This window comes from Bubalus bubalis, chromosome 11 (assembly GCF_019923935.1).
Source record: "Bubalus bubalis isolate 160015118507 breed Murrah chromosome 11, NDDB_SH_1, whole genome shotgun sequence".
Lineage (NCBI taxonomy): Eukaryota > Metazoa > Chordata > Mammalia > Artiodactyla > Bovidae > Bubalus > Bubalus bubalis.
The window spans coordinates 44,193,142-44,214,874 of NC_059167.1; the positions used below are offsets into that span (position 1 = coordinate 44,193,142).

The following is a 21,733-nucleotide window of genomic DNA, read 5'->3' on the forward strand; positions in this document are numbered from 1 at the left end:
AAAAATAAGTTCCTGGAATTTTACTTTGCTGTCCCCATCTAAAACTTATTTTAAAGGATACTTGTGCCAAGTCTATTTTACCAAATTAAAGTGTAGCCTGGAAGAGATTATCTGAGGTATTGTTTTAATGTTGTCATTAAACATGTGCAGATAATTGGCTAAACATTTTTTCACCTGAGTCCTCCTTTGCTTACATGCTGTGGACTTCAGCCAACTCCCCAGGTTTACTCTTTGTCGTTTTGTAGAATCTCCTTTACCCTCGTGGATCAAAAGCCCAAGGAAACAATCTCTTTAGATACAGAAATAGACGACTGCCTTACCTGGTATTGAGGATGTGTCCTCATAATTCCAAACCAAGAGAAGAAATCCAGTGAGCAGCAGGACTGCAATGCTAGCAATAGGCACAACTTCGGACACCATGCTGGTGACATTGTAATGCCTTGGGTTCAGCACTTCCAAAAGCATTTTGTTTTACTTGATCTCAGGGGAAGTAATTTAAAGTCCTGTGGAGATCAGAAGAGTGGAAAAATTAGAAAATCCCCAAAATGTACATTCAGGACTCCTGTTGCTTCAGAGGATGCTGTACCGTAGAGATTGGCACTTTGTTTTATAATATGATTGGACACTTAGACAAGACAAATTTATAGTTACGAGTCAAAACAAGCAAGCCCAAGAGAGATCTTTTGGCTTGAAGTGCAGCATTTCTGACCTTGGTAGAGTCTCAGGTTCGTTTAGACGCTTGGTCTGATAGAACCTTATCACCTTGCCCTTGAGTGGGTAGAGTGACTGAGTTCTCAATTAAGAGCCAAACTTCTTACCAAAATACATGAAAATGCAGCTCATTCCAGAGGTGGAGTCATTCTGTGACTTCATCAGCAGTTTCTGTTTAGGCAATATTTTTCCCCCTGAAGTCAAATACATTTTTTTAAAGTGCAATCCCCAACTACCTTTCTTGTTTGGGATTACTTCCCCCAAAGGGTAGGCTTCTCCAGTCAGAAGGTATTTCACAGGCATCACTGAGGCATTCTCAGAGCCTCCCATAAATTATTTATTGAATTCAACATGACTCACTCAGGACAATCTTTTCCTATTGGCTTTAATAAAGCTTGAAAACCTCTTGCAGCACGTGCTGGTTGAAGCAGTACACATTGGACTATGACAGAGGTGGTAGGAAAGAAGAAAAGGAGAGAAAGAATAAAAAGAGAGGAGGAAAAAGAGAAGTGGGGAAGCAGGAAGAAAAGAGATGGCTTGGTTGATACCACCAGCAGTAAGTTCAGATGCCACCCAGCCACCAAGCTCTCCACAGCAGCTTATCTCCTGCACAGGATAATTTTCAGTTTGATTTTCTGGTTCTGATGTGGTTTTCTTTTCCTTTTTCCTCTTGGAGAGCATTTTTTTTTTTTCTGCTTTAGTGAGTTGTAATTGACATACAGCAGTATATAATTTTAAGGTGTACAATATAATGATTGGACTTACATGCATCCTGGAATGATTATGAGTTTAGTGCTGATCTATCATCTTATACAGATACAACACTGAAGAAATAGAAAAATAATAGTTTTCCTTGTGATGAGAACACTTTGGATTTAGTCTCTCAATAATTCATATATAAGATGCACAGTGTTGGTTATCTTTATCATATTGTACTTTATCTTTCCTAGTACTTATTTACCTAGTACCTAGTACTTATTACTGGAAAGTGAAAGTCGCTTAGTCGTGTTCGACTCATTGCAACCCCATGGACTATACAGTCCATGGAATTCTCCGGGTCAGAATACTGGAGTGGGTAGCCTTTCCCTTCTCCAGGGGATCTTCCCAACCCAGGGATTGAACCCAGGTCTTCCACATTGCAGGAGGATTTTTTACCAGCTGAGCCGCAAGGGAAGCACTTATTTATCTTATTACTGGAAGTTTGTACCTTTTGACCACCTTCATTTAATTCCCGCCGCCACCCCCAGCTTCCACCCTTTGCCTTTGGCAACCACATATTTGATTTCCTTTTCTATGAGTTTGTTTTTGAGGTTTAATTGAAGTACACCACCATTTTGGCTCTTGGTACACATGGCATAGTGATTTGGTATTTCTATACATTTCAAAAGAATCACCATGATAAGTCTAGTGGTTATCTGTCACCACAGAAAGATATTATGTAATTATTACTGTGTTCCAACACTGTAAAGTTCATACCCATGACTAGTTTATTTTGTGACTAAAAGTTTGTACCTCTTAATCTCCTTCAACTATTTCCCTCCCCCAAAACCCTCCCCTCTGGCAACCACCTATTTGTTCTCTGTGTTTATGACTTTGTTTACTTATGGTTGTTCATTTGTTTTGGTTTTTAAGTTCCACATATAAGTGAAATCATATAGTATTTGCCTTTCTCTGTCAGACTTAGTTCATTTAGCATAATACCCTTTAGGTCCATCTATGTTGATACAAATCATAATATTTCACTCCTCTTTATGTCTAAGTAATATTTCATTTATACACACACCCCACATCATCTTTATCCATTCATCTGTTAACAAGCTCTTAGATTGCTTCCATATCTTGGTTATTGTGAATAATTCAGCAAAAAAATAGGGGTTCATGTATCTTTTTGAATTAGTGTTTTCATTTTTTCCCGTAAATACCCAGAAGTGGAATTGCCGGATCATAGATAGTTCTATTTTTAATTTTTTGAGGAAGCTTTGTACTTTTTTCCAGAGTGGTTACAGCAATCAACATTCCCACCAATAGTGCGTAAGTGTTCCTTTTCCCCACATCCCCACCAAAACTTATTTGTTCTCTCTTTGATAATAGCCATTCTGACTGGTATAAAGTGATATCTCATTGTGATTTTGATTTGCATTTCCCTGGATAATTAGTGATGTTGAACATGTTTTTATGTGACTGTTGGCCATCTGTGTATCTTTGGAAAAATGTCTATTCAAGTCTTCTGCCCATTTTTAAATTGGGGTTTTTTTTTATATTGAAAAGAGTTCATTATATGTTTTGGACATTAACACTTTGTTGGACATATCATCCTCTCCCATTTAGTAGGTGATCATTTTGTTTTGTTGATAGTTTCCTTAGCTGTACAAAAGATTTTTTTTTTCACTGTATTCCCATTTATTTTATTTTTGTTTTCCTTGCCTGAGGAGATATATCCCCTAATATATTGCTAAAACTGGTGTCAAAATCTGTATTTTCTTCTAAAAGTTTCAGGTCTTACACTGACATTTTTAATCTAGTTTTAATTTTCTTTCGTATATGGTCTGAGTGGTTTAGTTTGATTCTTTTGTGTGTAGCTGTCCAGTTTTCTCAGTACCATTTATTGAAGAGGTTGTCTTTTCCTCATTGTTGTAGATTACATGCCCATATCAGAAATGTGAGTCATTTCTGCATTTTCCACTCTGTTCTTTTGATCCATGTGTCTGATTTTGTGCCAGAAGTATACTATTTGGATGATTATAGCTTTGTTTCAAATCATGGAGTGTGATGCCTCCTGTTCTTCTTTCTTATGATAGTCTTGGCTAATGGGGGTCTTTTTTGTTTCCATACAAATTTTAGAATTACTTGTTTAGTTCTTTGAAGAATGTTATCTTTTGATAGGTATTTTATTGAATCTGTAGATTGCCTTGGGTAGTACGATCATTTAACAATATTAGTTCTTCCAATCCACAAGAACAGTATATCATTCCATCTGTTTGTGTCATCTTCAATTTCTTTCATCAGTGTCTTTATAGTTTTCTAAGTATAGGTCTTTTACCTTCTTGGTTAGATTTATTCCAAGGTACTTTATTCTTTTTGATGTTATTGTGAATGGGATTATTTTTTAAATTTTCTCTAGTAGTGTGCCTTTTATTGTATAAAAATGCAATATTATTAAATATTAATATTAATAAATATTAATGTATAGAAAGATTTCTGCATGTTAATTTTGTCTCCTGCAACTTCATTGTATTCACTGATGAGTTCTAGTAAATTTTTTGGGTGTGTCTTTAGGATTTTCTATGTGTATTATCAAGTCATTAGCAAACAGTGACAGTCTTACTTCTTCCATTCTAATGTAGATTCCGTTTGTATCTTTTCCTTCTCTGTTGGCTGTGGCTAGGACTTCCAAAACTATGTTGAATAAAAGTGGTAAGAGTGGGCATCCTTGCTCCTGAGCTTAAAGAATATTTCAGCTTTTCAACATTGAGTATGATGTTAATTGTGGGCTTGTTATATATGGCTTTAGTGTGTTATGTTCCCTCTATTCTCACTTTGTTGAGAGTATTTTTTTTTTAATCATAGATGGATATTGTATTTTGTCAAAAGATTTTCTGCCTCTATTGAGATGATCTTATGATTTTTATTCTTCAGTTTGGTAATGTGGTGAATCACATGGACTGATTTGCAGATATGAAACCATCTTTGCATCCCTGGTATAAATCCCACTTATGATGTATGATCCTTTTAATGTATTGTCAAGTTTGGCTTTCCAATATTTTGTTGAAGATTTTTGCATCTATGTTCATCAGTGATATTGGTCTGTAATATTCTTTTTGTGTGTTATCTTTATCTGGTTTTGGTATCAGGGTGATGCTGGCCTTGTAGAATTAGTTTGGAAGTATTTCTTCCTCTGAAAAGTTTTGGAATAGTTTGAAAAGACTGTTAGATTATCTTCTGTTTGGTAGGATTCACCTATGAAGCCATCTGGTCCTGGACTTTTGTTGGGAGGTTTTTGTTTTTGTATTACTGATTCAATTATTGGTCTGTTTATATTTTCTATTTCTTATTGATTCAGTCTTGAGAGGTTGTAGACTTCTAAGAATTTGTCATTTTCCTCTAGATTGTCTACCTTATGGGCATATAACTGGTAGTAATCTTTTATGATCCTATGTATTTCTGTGGTGTCAGTTGTACCTTTTTATGATTTTATTGATTTGGGTCCTCTTTTTTTCCCTTGATGTACGGCCAAATGTTTTCCAATCTTATCTTTTCAAAGAGCCAGTGCTTAGTTTCACTGATCTTTTCTTTTTAAGTCTCTCTTTCATTTCTGCTCTTACTTTTATGATTTGCTTTCATTTTGTCTCCAGATATTTAAATTTCCTCTTTGATTTCTGTAGTGATCCATTGGCTGTTTAGTATATTGTTTAGCTTCTATGTGTTTTTGTAGTTGGGTTCTAGGCTCATAACTTTGTAGCTGGAAAAGATGCATGATTTTATTTCAGTCTTCTTAAATTTACTGAGATTTGTTTTGTAGCATAGGATGTGATCTACCCTGGAGAATGCTTCACATGCACATGCATCACTTTTTGATATACCGTTGTTTATATCTATTCATTTACTCTGGTGTAATATGTCATTTAAAGCCAATATTTCCTTATCCATTTTCTGTCTAGATGGTCTGTCCTTTGATGTAAGACGGCTGTTAAAGTCCGCTACGATTTTTGTATTACTGTCAATTTCTCTCTTTATGTCTGTTAATATTTCCCTTTATGTATTTAGGTGAGAAATAGATTTAAGGGTCTAGATCTGATAGAGTGCCTGATGAACTATGGACGGAGGTTCGTGACATTGTACAGGAGACAGGGATCAAGACCATCCCCATGGAAAAGAAATGCAAAAAAGCAAAATGGCTGTCTGGGAAGGCCTTACAAATAGCTGTGAAAAGAAGAGAAGCGAAAAGCAAAGGAGAAAAGGAAAGATATAAGCATCTGAATGCAGAGTTCCAAAGAATACAAGGAGAGATAAGAAAGCCTTCCTCAGAGATCAATGCAAAGAAATAGAGGAAAACAACAGAATGGGAAAGACCAGGGATCTCTTCAAGAAAATTAGAGATACCAAGGGAACATTTCATGCCAAGATGGGCTCGATAAAGGACAGAAATGATATGGACCTAAAAGAAGCAGAAGATATCAAGAAGAGGTGGCAAGAATACACAGAAGAACTGTACAAAAAAGATCTTCACGACCAAGATAATCATGATGGTATGATCACTCACCTAGAGCCAGACATCTTGGAATGTGAAATCAAGTGGGCCTTAGAAAGCATCACTACGAACAAAGCTAGTGGAGGTGATGGAATTCCAGTTGAGCTATTTCAAATACTGAAAGATGATGCTGTGAAAGTGCTGCCCTCAATATGCCAGCAAATTTGGAAAACTCAGCAGTGGCCACAGGACTGGAAAAGGTCAGTTTTCATTCCAATCCCAAAGAAAGGCAAAGCCAAAGAATGCTCAAACTACCACACAATTGCACTCATCTCACATGCTAGTAAAGTAATGCTCAAAATTCTCCAAGCCAGGCTTCAGCAATACATGAACCATGAACTTCCAGATGTTCAAGCTGGTTTTAGAAAAGGCAGAGGAACCAGAGATCAAATTGCCAACATCCGCTGGATCGTGGAAAAAGCAAGAGAGTTCCAGGAAAACATCTATTTCTGCTTTATTGACTATGCCAAAGCCTTTGACTGTGTGGATCACAATAAACTGTGCAAAATCCTTCAAGAGATAGGAATACCAGACCACCTGACCTGCCTCTTGAGAAACCTATATGCAGGTCAGGAAGCAACAGTTAGGACTGGACATGAAACAACAGACTGGTGCCAAATAGGAAAAGGAGTACATCAAGGCTGTATATTGTCACCCTGCTTATTTAACTTATATGCAGAGTACATCATGAGAAACGCTGGGCTGGAAGAAGCACAAGCTGGAATCAAGATATCTGGGAGAAATATCAATAACCTCAGATATGCAGATGACACCACCCTATGGCAGAAAGTGAAGAGGAACTCAAAAGGCTCTTGATGAAAGTGAAAGAGGAGAGTGAAAAAGTTGGCTTAAAGCTCAACGTTCAGAAAATGAAGATCATGGCATCGGGTCCCATCACTTCATGGGAAATAGGTGGGGAAACAGTGGAAACAGTGTCAGACTATTTTTTTGGGCTCCAAAATCACTGCAGATGGTGACTGCAGCCATGAAATTAAAAGACGCTTACTCCTTGGAAGGAAAGTTATGAGCAACCTAGATAGCTTATTGAAAAGCAAAGACGTTACTTTGCCAACAAAGGTCCATCTAGTCAAGGCTATGGTTTTTCCTGTGGTCATGTATGGATGTGAGAGTTGGGCTGTGAAGAAAGCTGAGTGCCGAAGAATTGATGCTTTTGAACTGTGGTGTTGGAGAAGACTCTTGAGAGTCCCTTGGACTGCAAGGAGATCCAACCAGTCCATTCTGAAGGAGATCAGCCCTGGGATTTCTTTGGAAGGAATGATGCTAAAGCTGAAACTCCAGTACTTTGGCCACCTCATGTGAAGAGTTGACTCATTGGAAAAGGCTCTAATGCTGGGAAGGATTGGGGGCAGGAGGAGAAGGGGACGACAGAGAATGAGATGGCTGGATGGCATCACCAACGCGATGGATGTTTGAGTGAACTCTGGGAGTTGGTGATGGACAGGGAGGCCTGGCGTGCTGGGATTCATGGGGTTGCAAAGAGTCAGACATGACTGAGTGAACTGAACTGATAATGTTCATGTCAAATGCATATATGACTATAATTGTTAAACTTCTTGCTGGATTGAGCCCTTGATCATTATGTAGTTTTTTTTTTTTGTCTCTTGTAACAGTATTTAAAGTCTATTCTGTCTGATATAAGCACTGGCATCCTGTCTTTATTCTTTCCTATTTGCATGGAATATACTTTTCTATTCCCTCACTTTGTATGTCTTTAGATCTGAAATGAGTTTCTTATAGGCAGCATATATATGGGTCTTGTTTTCATATCTATTCATCCATTCTATGTCTTTGTATGGCGCAGTTACTCCACTTACATTTAAAGTAATTATTTACTCCCTGGTGATCCAGTTGTGACTCCATGTTTCCAATGCAAGGGCCACAGGTTCAGTCCCTGATCAGGGAACTACATGGGATCAAATCCCGCATATCATGTAGCACAGCCCCCAAAAAACAGATTAAAAAAAAATTCATTGTTATATATTGCTATTTTGTTAATTCTCTTTTGTTTGGTGAAGCTTTTTATCCCTTTTCTCTTCTTTTGTAATTTGATGGCTATTTTTAGTGTTATGTGTGGAGTCCTCTTTTTTTCTGTGTATATCTACTATAGATTTTTGATTTCTGGTTACCAAAATGTTTATATATAGTAATATATATATAAGCATATATGTATGTGTGTGTATATATATATGTGTGTGTGTGTGTGTGTGTGTGTGTATATATATATAGTCATTTTGAGTTGATTTTTTAAGTGTGAATGAATTTTAACAACTCTGAATTTTCTCCCTCTCCCCAACGTTTCTTTCTGACATATTTCATAGTCAAATCCTGACTTGGCTGGCTGAGAGTTGTCCTCCCAGGATGTCCTCCCAGGGTGTCCACCCAAGGTGTCCTGGAGCTACTGTAGACCTGCTGTTAGCCAGGGCCAGAGCCCAGGGAATTCCTGGGTGGTGCCAATCTCCTGGTGGATAGGTTGGGTCTTGACATAGCTGGCTCTGGGGCTACTGTGATCCTGGGTTGGTTGTTTTGCCTGCTGGTGGGTGGGCCCTGGGCCGGTGCCCAACCACCAATAAGGGCAGGTCCTGGCACTACTGCCAGTCCACTGATGGGCAGAGTCAGGTCGTGGGTTCTCTGGCTGTAGGCCTAGGGGTTCCCACTTCTGGTGCTGGCACATTGGTGGGTTCACTGGATTGTGACACAGCCAGCTGCAGGTCCTTGGTGGTCCCAGAGCTGTGTCCATCGGCCTGTGGGTAGAACCATGGCCCAGGGGGTCCTAGGGCTGCTGTCCACCCATTGGAGGGTGAAGTCAGGTCTTGAGGTTACTTCCAGCTCAGTGGTGGGAAGATCTGGTCTTTGGGGTCTTTGGCTGTAGGGCTTCAGGGGTCCCAGAGTTGATGCTGGCCTGTAGGTGGGCAGGGCTGGGGCCCAGGAGATCCCAGGGCTGGTTCCTCCCTGATGAGTGAAACTGGGTCCAGGGCTAATGTTGGTCCACTGGTGGAGGAGGGGGGCATGTTCCAGGGTGTCTAGAGGCTCAGGGGTTTGTATAGAAACAGGCCTGCTGGTAGGCTGGGATGTGTCCCCATATAGCCTAGTCACCTGACCTGGGAGTTTCCAGGACTGGTATCAATGGGCTGGTGGGGATGAGCCAGGTCCTGACACTAATAAGCTAGACGGAGGATTCCCAAATGGTGCTTACCAGCAACAATATCCTTGTGGTGGGATCCACACCCCCAAGTGGCTGCTGCTAGTGTCATCCTCAAATTGAGGTTCAGTTGCCTCCTGATTCTGCAGGAGCATCTCTAAGATCCACCAGTGGGCCTGCTAGCTTTGGAATGACTGCTTCTGCCCTTGACCCTAGAGCATGTGAGGTTTTGTGTACACTTTTTAAGAGTGGAGTCTCTATTTCCCACACCCCTCTGGGGCTCCTGAAAGCAAGCCCTGCTTCTGCAGCTGCTTCAGTCATTTCCAACTCTTTGTGACTCTATGGACTGTAGCCCACCAGGCTCCTCTGTCCACAGGATTCTCCAGGCAAGAATACTGGAGTGGGTTGCCATGCTCTCCTCCAGGGGATCTTCCTAACCAGGGATCAAACCCACATCTCTCAAGTGTCCTGCATTGTCAGGCAGATTCTTTACCACTAGTACCACCTGGGAAGCCCAAAAGCAAGCCCTACTAGCCTCCAGAGCCAAATGTTCTGGAGGCTCATCTTCCCAGTGTAGAACTCCCAGACTGAGGAGTCCTGTGTGAGGCTGGACCCCTCATTTATTGGAGGCCATATCTGCAATTGTAATTATCCTCCTTTTGGTGGATTCACCTACCTGGTGGTATGGGTCTTGACTGTACTATATATATGCTCCTCCTACCCATATTATAGTTCCTTCTTTAAATCTTGAGCTATAGATCTTTTCTACTAGACTTCAAATCACTTTCATGGATAGTTGCTCTGTAAATAATCAAAATTTTGGACTGCCCACAGAAGGAGGTGAGCACCAGGTCTTCCTACTCTGCCATCTTGGCCACTCCTCTCTGCAGTGTTTTTCAACAATGTAGTGTTGTCTTTCTTTTCAATAAGGATTTCTAATACCTATACTCTCAGAAGAGAGTTTCAGGGATTGTAGTTTGTTGAAGAGACTTATATTGAATAGTCTTATGTAATGAAGAATGAGCAACCATTCCATTCAGTTTCTTGTCCCAGGTGACTACTCCAGGGATTATCTTCCCTTGAAAAGTGTTCTGAGTTTCCAAGACTTGCAGTGTTCTTGAAACAGACTTTGGCTGGGTTTTTGTTGTTGTTCAGTTGTTAAGTTATGTCTGACTCTGTGACCTCATGAACTGCAGCATGCCAGGCTTCCCTGTCCTTCATTATCTCCCAGAGTTTGCTCAGACTCATGTCCATCGAGTCAGTGATGCCATCCAACCATCTCATCCTCTGTTGTCCCCTGCTCCTCCTGCCTTCAATGTTTCCCAGCATCAGGGTCTTTTCCAATGAGTCAGCTCTTCGCAACAGGTGGCCAAAGTATTGGAGCTTCAGCTTCAGCATCAGTCTTTCTAATGAGTATTCAGGATTGATTTCCTTTAGGATTGATTGGTTTGATCTTCTTGCTGTCCAAGAGACTCTCAAGAGTCTTCTCCAGCACCACAGTTCAAAAACGTCAGTTCTTTGGCGCTCAGCCTTCTTTATGATCCAACTGGCTGAGTTTTACCTAGCGATAAAGTTCTAGATTCTTAATGAAGTTTTTAAGTGGATATCAGGGGTTATGCAAACTCCTTGAAATACTGAATAAAATGTCATATCTGCTCTCTTATGGGGAAAAGAAGCCATAATTTTCATCAGATTCCTGAAGTATATATAATTACTTTTCTCCCCTTATCTATATGAGATCTTAGATATGCAATCAAGGACACAGTTCTGGCAAGAACAGAAATTTCATAACATAGTTGAATTCATTCAGTTGCCTGATTCACGCTATTGATTCATCCTATTATTCTACCATTTAAGTAATCATTAACAGCTAAGTGCAAGGCACTAGAACTTCTTGCACATATGTTGGGCAGTTTTTTTCCTTTTAAAAAAATATATGTAAATTGAGACTGAAAAGTCAGCCTTGTGTCTATTATCATTTGGTTCCTTTGTTAGTGAGCAGTTCCTTTGAACAGACTGAGTTTTTAGGTATTCAGTTTCCAGACTGAAATTTTACTGAGTAAGTAAAGCTCATTCTGAGTAAGCTCCTTGTGACTTCCTGACAGTCAAGACCCTCAGGGTTTCTGTCTACATTGATGAAACCTGAAACCAGTGTTAAAAGCATAAGTGAAGAAAGTGAAGGAGAATGATGTCCCAGAGGAAGTGCTGAGAGCAAAAATTTCTCATTTAAGAAACTCTCAGAGAGATATTACAATATTGGGAGCACAAAGTATAAGATATTGGAAGCTGATGCAAATTTGTAAAGGAGGAATATGACAGCTTTTTTTCAGCAAGGCATAGAAAAAAATGTTCCAGTTCTACAAAAAGAAGACAGCAGGGACTGCTGACATACTCTTGCTAAATATTTTTTACAAAGAAAAAAACACTTTAAGAATTGCAATGTTTTGAATGTTTATGTTACAATGTATTAAAATATTGTTTTTTTTTTTACACTTCCATATACACTTAACAACTATAGTAAGAGAGTTTTTCATGTTTCAAGAAAATTTTTATAGATCACAGTACAATTTTTAGAGTGCCTGATGAACTATGGAATGAGGTTCGTGACATTGTACAGGAGACAAGGATCAAGACCATCCCCATGGAAAAGAAATGCAAAAAAGCAAAATGGCTGTCTGGGGAGGCCTTACAAATAGCTGTGAAAAGAAGAGAAGCGAAAAGCAAAGGAGAAAAGGAAAGATATAAGCATCTGAATGCAGAGTTCCAAAGAATACAAGGAGAGATAAGAAAGCCTTCCTCAGAGATCAATGCAAAGAAATAGAGGAAAACAACAGAATGGGAAAGACCAGGGATCTCTTCAAGAAAATTAGAGATACCAAGGGAACATTTCATGCAAAGATGGGCTTGATAAAAGACAGAAATGATATGGACCTAAAAGAAGCAGAAGATATCAAGAAGAGGTGGCAAGAATATACAGAAGAACTGTACAAAAAAGATCTTCATGACCCAGATAATCACGATGGTATGATCACTGACCTAGAGCCAGACATCCTGGAATGTGAAGTCAAGTGGGCATTAAAAAGCATCACTACGAACAAAGCTAGTGGAGGTGATGGAATTCCAGTTGAGCTATTTCAAATACTGAAAGATGATGCTGTGAAAGTGCTGCCCTCAATATGCCAGCAAATTTGGAAAACTCAGCAGTGGCCACAGGACTGGAAAAGGTCAGTTTTCATTCCAATCCCAAAGAAAGGCAATGCCAAAGAATGCTCAAACTACCGCACAATTGCACTCATCTCACATGCTAGTAAAGTAATGCTCAAAATTCTCCAAGCCAGGCTTCAGCAATATGTGAACCGTGAACTTCCAGATGTTCAAGCTGGTTTTAGAAAAGGCAGAGAAACCAGAGATCAAATTGCCAACATCCGCTGGATCGTGGAAAAAGCAAGAGAGTTCCAGAAAAACATCTATTTCTGCTTTACTGACTATGCCAAAGCCTTTGACTGTGTGGATCACAATAAACTGTGGGAAATTCTCAAAGAGATGGGAATACCAGACCACCTGACCTGCCTCTTAAGAAACGTATATGCTGGTCAGGAAGCAACAATTAGGACTGGACATGGAACAACAGACTGGTTCCAAATAGGAAAAGGAGTACGTCAAGGCTGTATATTGTCACCCTGCTTATTTAACTTATATGCAGAGTACATCATGAGAAACGCTGGACTGGAAGAAACACAAGCTGGAATCAAGATTGCCAGGAGAAATATCAATAACCTCAGATATGCAGATGACACCACCCTTATGGCAGAAAGTGAAGAGGAACTAAAAAGCCTCTTGATGAAAGTGAAAGAGGAGAGTGAAAAAGTTGGCTTAAAGCTCAACATTCAGAAAACAAAGATCATGGCATCTGGTCCCATCACTTCATGGGAAATAGATGGGGAAACAGTGGAAACAGTGTCAGACTATTTTTTTGGGCTCCAAAATCACTGCAGATGGTGATTGCAGCCATGAAATTAAAAGACATTTACTCCTTGGAAGGAAAGTTATGTCCAACCTAGATAGCATATTGAAAAGCAGAGACATTACTTTGCCAACAAAGGTCCATCTAGTCAAGGCTATGGTTTTTCCAGCGGTCATGTATGGATGTGAGAGTTGGACTGTGAAGAAGGCTGAGTGCCGAAGAATTGATGCTTTTGAACTGTGGTGTTGGAGAAGACTCTTGAGAGTCCCTTGGACTGCAAGGAGATCCAACCAGTCCATTCTGAAGGAGATCAGCCCTGGGATTTCTTTGGAAGGAATGATGCTAAAGCTGAAACTCCAGTACTTTGGCCACCTCATGCGAAAAGTTGACTCTTTGGAAAAGACTCTGATGCTGGGAGGGATTGGGGGCAGGAGGAGAAGGGGACGACAGAGGATGAGATGGCTGGATGGCATCACTGACTCGATGGACGTGAGTCTGAGTGATCTCCGGGAGTTGGTGATGGACGGGGAGGCCTGGTGTGCTGCAGTTCATGGGGTCGCAAAGAGTTGGACACGACTGAGCAACTGAACTGAACTGAACAATTTTTAGGATTATCTTGCATGGGTTCAGCTTGCATGGTCATTTCACTGTCCTGCACTACTGCACAATGTTAGCACTGCCTGTATGTCTAAATGTTTGCGGGGGCAAAGAAGCCTGATTCCTCATCTTCCTCAAAAATATGTCATAAAGATGCCTCAAAGGGCACTAAAGACCCAATGGATAAGAATTTTTTTAATGCTTACAAAGCATTTGCTGTGTGTCAACACAATGTTCCCAGCACTTTACAAATAGTAAGTCATTCATCCTCACAATAAGTAGGCTAAGTATGATGGTACCCATTTTATAAATGAGAAAACTGAAGTGTGGATAAGTATTTTGCCCTTGGGCACCCAGCTAGTTATTGTAGAGGTGGGATTGGAACCTGTGAAGTCTGTTTCCAGAGCCCATGCTCTGAATCATGGCATAAGCTCCCTGTTACGGGATTCATTTGGTCTCTACATTCAAGGACCTTTCAGTTATGTATATTCATTCCCAGCCTATTCAGAACAACTCCCTTTTAAAAAGTTAGCTTTTCTGACCTCTGAATGGAAAGGTCCTTAAAGATTCTCCCTGCCTTGCATATTGGTTTTCCTGTCCAGTAGAATATTCCAGTGGACCACACAGGCTGAACATAGGCCTTTGAGCTATGGTACAGGAATGGAGTAAGGTCCTAGAACTTCAGAGAGATTACTTATACATCCCTGTGCCAGGAAGAGTTTCCCCTCACCCACAAACATACATATACACACATGTGGCTACATACCTTCAAAAGCCATCTCACATACCTGGCTCTCCAGGCATTTGTTTGCAGAGTGGTCTCTTTCACTGAAGCATCCCACATTGTACCCAGCAGAGACTTTGGCCTCCTGTTGAACTAGGCCCATGCTCCCATGCTGCGTGGACCACAGGTATCCTACCACCTTAATGCCCTACAACCTCGAGATAAAGAAATACCGGTACAGAGTCCCCGGTGTGAGCAAGGGCAAAGTCGGCTGGGGGCACAGCAGAGGCTGGGTGTACCAGTGTCTTGGGGTCAGGTCTGGGCCCCACAGTGCTGGAAGGGCCTCCCAAATCCCCTGATACAGCCCTGACCCTCTGCAAGGTATGAAGGCAGGCTCTTACCTTGCAAAAGTGCTGTCCAACTTGGCCAGACCCTATCAAATCCTACCTTGCAGCATGGCAGTGACCTGTCCAGCAGGGAGAAGACACAGCCACCTAGGATCTGAGTGCTGGGTGCCAAGCCTGCCCTCCTCATTCTCTCTAGTACACCTGGCCCATCTCTCTTTCATGCCCCCACAACCCAGTCACCTTGGTTTTCCCTGCCACACCTTCTGATCTCGGTCTCCATAGATAGAAGCCTGACTACTGGGGCTCTTGCAAGGAGGAAGACAGATGTGACCTCAGCCCCCAGGGACTGACAGAGTCTTGGAGAAGTTACAGATGTTTATTGAATGGTTCCCCCAAGTGAGTGAGAACATCCAGTTGACCTATGGATCACACACAGGAAGACCTATGGCTGCAGAGGGTCCTATCTCAAGGAGGGGCTCTGGAATGAGGCTGGTGACCTTGGACAAATGGGAGCAGAGCAAGGGTGAGCATGATGTAAAGCAGAAAGAAGGATCAGCAAGGCACAGGAAGAAGGCTGGGGACCTGGGGCCCAGAGAGCAGGAGGAGTGTAGGGTGCACTGGGGTTGAGCTGAAGTGATAACATACACCTGTGCAAAATTTTGTAGGAATATTTAAAAAGTTAGAATTTGTCTTAAGAGAAATGAGGAGCCACCGAAGGGCTTTAAGCAAGGAATCAACAAAGTCATACCTGCATTTTAAAAATACAAATCTCTGACTTCAGTGGGAAGAACACAGTTTTTCAGGCAACAGAAGGCAGTATCATGGTCTTGGGAAACAGAGACGAGTGGACAGGTTTGTGAGATATTTGGTGGTTAAGTTGGCATGGTGGTCATGATATAAACACAATGATTTGAGGAAAAAGGAAAATGTTAAGTATGCCTTCTAAGTCTCCACACTTTGTATCTAGAGGGGTGGTGTGCCATTTTCTGAGCCTGGACCAGTTTTGAGGTTTGGAATATCCAAGAGGTAATATACAATCTATAATTCAGGAAAGAGGTCTAAGCTGACTTATGGGCTATGGAAACTGTATAGGCTGAGAAGGGTGTCTTAAGGGACACCAAAATTTGATGACAGAATATAGAGGATAAAGCTTATAAAAAGAAGGTGGGGAGGACTGGCCCAAAGCTAACAAGAAACCAGGAGAGGCTGCTCATAGCTAAGAGCCAGCATTTTTGATGAGCAAGGAGGCGTGCCTAGGATGCTATGATAATTGAGAGAGAGGAAGATGGAAGCTGGAGAATGTTCAAAAGGCATGAATCTCCAAAAACTAATTTTTTCTATTTTTAGAAAAAGTTATAACAGCTGTTATTGCTGTTTTACAAGAGAAACAACCTGGATGTGGGTGTCAAGAGTCCCTTGAAGTGTGGACAAGACCAGATATCTGTAGCATCGGTTTCACTCTCACCTGGAATGTTTCACCAAGTGCTCTACATGTATTAGGGCTCAGTCACCACAACAACTTTCTAGAATGAGTTCATTATACCTCCATTTTACAGATGAGGAAACTGAGCCTCAGCATGTCAAAGCAGGTGGTAAAGTGGGAGGTGAGCACCAATCTGTGAGAGCTGAAAGCCCATACTCTTAACCCAAACACGCTTTCCGTGTCCTCTCGCTACATGCCTGGTTCTTTCCTGGCTGCCTCTCCTTGTTTTCCTTTTACATCTCTGGCCTCCTATCTTCTTTGCAGGTTAACTTCTTTTTCTTCCAAATAACCCATGTTACCATTTCCCTTAAACCCATTTCCTCATAACTTCCGGCTTCTGCTTTACCTACACTCCCATCAGTCCCCAGAGATTTTAATGCTCTTCCTACCTCCTAAACTATACCTTTTCCCCTTCCATCTTTGTTCATCTGATTTCACTCCAATGGCTTTGGACCCATTTGGCTATCTCTTCTCCTTGTATCTGTTTGCCCATGGCTGTTTTGATAGGCTTTTCCTTTTCTCCCACTGCTCCTCTGTAATAAATTCCTCTGTACCTGTTCCTAGCTCCCTGAGCATTTCCCAGCCTAAGAGCTTAGCCCTTGGCTTCATACTCCTTTTGAGAACTCATTTATTTTCCTGACTTTAGCTCTTTCTGCTGTGTGGGTACCCACCCTCAGTTCCCTTCTTGGCCCTGTCCTCTTTCTTTACCCCCATATCTGAAGCATCAAGTGCCTAGTGAACATCAGCACTTAGATGTCTCACCATCACTCCACATTTATGGCTAAAACCATATCCACTAACTTCCTCCTAAACTTCTCCTCTCACCCCAACTTTCTCATATATCATTTCCCCAGTCATTTCTCAAAATCTTTCTTTACTTACCCCTTACCCTTACTTTCCTACCCCCTAGGAATATTTGCGCCATATCCCAGTCTAAACACATTATCACAAGGTTCTAAAGATATTCCATAAAAATGTCTTGTCTCTAACACAAGATTTCCCTTTACCTTTGGACCCATATCTTAATTTTTGAAATGGACCTTAACCCTACCCTCTGCTCCATTAATGATCAAAACGTATTCTCAGTGGTCAGTTGAATGCAAATTAATGTCTTCCTTGTAGACTTTTGCAAAAAATTACCTTAAAATCTAATATCCAGTGGTTTTCAAAAGCTTCTGTTGGGAAAAATCTCCCCAAATTGAAGTTTTCTGGTGGACCCTTCATTCCACTCTTGGCATTCCCAAGATCTGATGACTTTAAGAGCTACACGGATGACACAGTTGTGGAGATGGGTAGATGTTATAGAGCCCAGGACTCCTCTCAGATTTTCAAATGTGATGCCAAACATAACATCTCTCCATGGGTCCAATCCAGACCCCAGCCCATTTGCAGCCTTTGCTGAGTGTCAAGCACCACAGCCTTTGAGGCGTTGCACACTTGGACCTGGTGTGCAAATCCCTTCTGCAGCTGCCTTTGCCTAGTCATGCTGTGGCGCCAGGCCTTCAACTACGAGTGACTTTATAAGGTCTGCTGCTGCTGCTAAGTCACTTCAGTCGTGTCCGACTCTGTGCGACCCCATTGACGGAAGCCCACCAGGCTCCCCTGTCCCTGGGATTCTCCAGGCAAGAACACTGGAGTGGGCTGCCATTTCCTTCTCCAATGCATGAAACTGAAAAGTGAAAGGGAAGTCGCTCAGTCGTGTCCGACTCTTAGTGACCCCATGGACTACAGCCTGTCAGGCTCCTCCATCCATGGGATTTTCTAGGCAAGAGTACTGTAGTGGGGTGCCATTGCCTTCTCCGTTTATAAGGTCAGTCACACACAAATCATTGTTTCATCTAAAGGGATGTTAAGGACAACAGTTAAAATCATTTATATTTATCCTTCTGAATTGGATGTGTATGTTTCCTCAAATCCTTTGCTGAATAAAATGAAGTCTTCATTCTTAAGGGTTGTCTCCCTCCTGTTTGGCTCCTGGAAGATGAAGTCCCCCAAGGCTGGGGGTCTGGATCTACATCCTTTACAACTATGTCCCACAAGGGGAACAGTGTCCAGGGCTATGCATGTGCTCACTACAAATCTGTCCCCTGTGTTTGAACCATTTCCATCTCTATGCAGATTTTTATTCTCCGTTGTCACCTGACGTCCTGCTCTTCAGACCACCCCTTTCAGTTCATCCTGCACGCTGCTGCCAGATTGTTTTCCAACTCAGTTTTCATTACATCAAACCCATTAAAAACTTTTTTTGCTTCCACATAACTACAAGGCTTCCAGAATTATCCTTAGTTAGCCTTATATCTTGGCTTTCTCTACCCAGACTCTGACGCCTCACTGAACCACACATAACCTACCTCATGTCTCCCCCATGTCACCCGAGTTCAACTGGTTCTGCCCTGTGAGCCTCCCAGGAGCGGTCTGTGTCTTCCTCTCATTCCTTGAGCCTTTTCTCACCTAGTAGAAACGTCCCTCCTCCTTTCCCTTTGATGTGGGTCATGAGAGACTCTTGCTTTTGACTGCCAAGTCATTAGAGTTGTGGAGGCTTTCCTTAAACATTTAGGGCCCTGTCTGAACAAGGCACTACATTCAGACACAGGAGGTATGTGGAAAATTTTCTGAGGAAGGTGCTGTAAACCAGGACACCATGTGAGGACCACAAGTCTGTAAGATGGGAGGCAAAACTGCCCATGAACTTCTACATCGAGGAAACACAGAGTATCAGATCTGGGATGGCAGGCGGGGTTGTGGTGGGGGGAGCAAACTCCAAGATCTTACAATAGCACAGTTCTCTCCTTTGAAAACTGAACCAACCACATGAGATCCAGAGAAGCAAGATCACTTGTCAATGGTCACTTAAAAGTGGGAAAAGTTTTCCGTATGCACATTCTGTGATCTGATTTCCATGTCCTGGCATTGGGGTCATGACACTGATGAGTAAGTCATTTTTCCTAGCAGGCATTCAAGTGAGCCCCTGGGATTTCTTATTCTGGAGGAGAGATAATAGAAACCAACAAGAGAGATCTGGTGGAATAAAAATTGTGCGGTTGGCCTGGACTCCCCTTTAGGGCACCATAGGGAGACCTCAGCCACAAGCTTTCCTTACACATAGGAAAGACAGTTGATGGTGCCTGAAAGGCAAGTTTTCCTCTCTAGTAAATACCAAAATCCATGTTTCACATGAGCACACAGACCCAAAGCTCTTGGGTGTCGGGCAGGCCTGGGGCTTTCCTACTCATCTTTGAGGTCCCATGACTCCAATGCATGCTTGTGAAACCGCTCCTTTCTCCACAGCTGCTTACTGACTGCCCTTTTACCTCAGCTTTCACCTTCACCCGTCTGAGGCTGCCCCCTTGTCCTTCCGACACCCAATCCATTGTCTTCCCAGTAGGCTGCATCTGATATCCTGCCCCAGGTGAGTTTGTCTTAAAGCATCAACATTGACCCCCTGAAGAGCCTTCTAGATGATGGCCTTTTCAGGCCATGAGACAAGTTCGGTTGGAGGGTGGTGGTGGGATTTGATGTCAAGAGACTGGAGACCCATGGCATCCTCAGAGCCTTTTGTAAGGAGCCACTTGACATCCAAACCATACTTTTTTCTTACCAGCAGGCTGAGCCTGTCTCATGGAGAGGCAGAACAGGCCAGGCTGGGCATCATTCCCATAGCAGCAGTTCAAGAGGTTTCCCACCACTTCACTTTTCAACTCAATTTTAAAAGATCTAACATGTTATCTTGAGAAGGAAATGGCAACCCACTCTGGGATTCTTGCCTGGAGAATCCCACGGATGGAGGAACCTTGTAGGCTACAGTCCATAGGGTCTCAAAGAGCCAGATGTGACTGAGCGGCTTCACAACATGTTATCTGGCCTCAAAGGGTTATTAGTAGTGGGATTTTTCAGCCCAATTTTGACTTTTTACCTGAGGTGAGGAAATGCAGAAGCGACAGCATCACAGTAGTGGGATTCGGGGTCATGGGCCCAAGTTCCAGTCTAGGCTCTGTGGTTAACTAGCCCTGTGACCTTGTTCGCTCCCCAAGCCTCCCTGGGGCCCCGGTCAAGGATGTGGATCCTCTCTGCCTCAGGATTCACTGAGCCCAGGGTCAAAGTGAAACCTCTGGGACTGGGCACCAGCAGTTTCGGCTGTTGCTCCTCAAGCTTCAGAGTCTCCCTGGCACACAGAGCTGTGTGACTCCGTAACTCCAAAAGCAACCTGAAAGGTTCCTAAACAGGGGTGGGCAGCCCCGGGGCCACCAGCCAGAGGCCACTGGACCTCTTTCTTGTGGCAAGATTCATAGCCACGTTTGAGCCTTGGTGTCCAAGATTTACCACATCGAGGTCCCCAGAGGCCTTGCGTTGGCCCACCTACCTGGTTGTGATAAGTCCTTTGAAGGGCAGTAACAAAGCTGCCTCTGCAGTGGGATGTCGTTCATCATCACCACAGCGCAAGTTCCTCCGAGGCAAATCCTCACTATTCACTCCTCTCTGGGGCCTCCGATGGGGACACCGTGGGTGCCTGTACCTAATATATGCTCAGTAAATGTTGGTGAAGGGAATGAATGAACAGTTGACACGCTTAGCTTCTTACTGGGGTCATGATGCATTCACATGTGCCCAGAGGGATGTTTTCCTTATCCTATCTCTGATTCCAAATGCCAAATTCCAGCAATGAATTGGCCCGAAGCCACCACCCAAATAGTCAGATAAATGCAGCAATACCGGCCTTTACTTGTGAGCTTATCTGTTGTTTAATGAACAAACTGTGAGGCCACAGAAATGGCCTAGAGCAGGGCCAATCTCTGGTGAGGGAGCCACTGACTGACCTCAAACAGTGGGGTTACCTAACCTCTCTGGACCTCCTTCCCTTATCTATAAAACAAGGGGATTGGGCCACATGACCTCTTTGAGCTGTGGATCTGATGCCCAGGGTTCTTACCCTTTCTCTCAGCTTCGCTTCACAGATTTCCCCATTGCGTCCTCCCTCTTCACCTTTCTTGGCTCTTTTGCACGATTACCCTCAGGCCAGCCAGTGTCACCTATAGGCTCATGTACCTGGCACTGACCTGGGATGTCAGGGAATGTGAGGTGCAAGTGGCCAGGTTTGGCCATCTCCTCTGGCTCTTCTCATTCTCTTTAGAGCCCCAGATGCATCATTCTAAGAATCTAATGAAAGCTGTGGAGAAACACTCAGTAATCAATATACTTTGAATACAATGCTGGGTTCTGGACTCCCTGCAGGATTTACAACTCCTAAGATCCTTTATCCACCTACTACTTCAGGTTTCCAATGTCCCAGAGGCTCTTTCCAGATCAGAACCACCTTTGTTGACCAGTAGAGTGTGATTTCCAGGTTGTTAAGTGAGTGAAATCTCCTTTAACTTTGATGTCATTTGACTTTTCACCGGGCCCCAACATCTTTCAGATGAGGAAGGCTTGATACAGTGGTAAATTATGCAGCCAGTGGAGCCAGTGAGAAATATTTACAGGAAGAATGAGGGACACGTCTGG

At 42.5% G+C, this 21,733-nt stretch overlaps 1 protein-coding gene across 2 annotated transcripts in view; it reads right to left on the reverse strand.

Annotated features, from left to right (window-relative positions):
- The window catches only part of LOC102392019 (cytochrome P450 19A1-like), a 54,233-nt gene extending 33,489 nt beyond the window's left edge, over positions 1-20,744 (reverse strand). Inside the window, exons 1-2 of one of the 2 annotated variants that reach the window (XM_025295052.2) lie at positions 20,595-20,744; positions 321-503 (exon numbers count right to left, since the gene is read on the reverse strand). In XM_025295052.2, the coding sequence (XP_025150837.1) occupies positions 321-465 (145 nt within the window). In that variant the 5' untranslated portion in view covers positions 466-503; positions 20,595-20,744. 2 annotated transcript variants of the gene reach the window in all.
- Between the last annotated feature and the right edge of the window lie 989 nt (positions 20,745-21,733).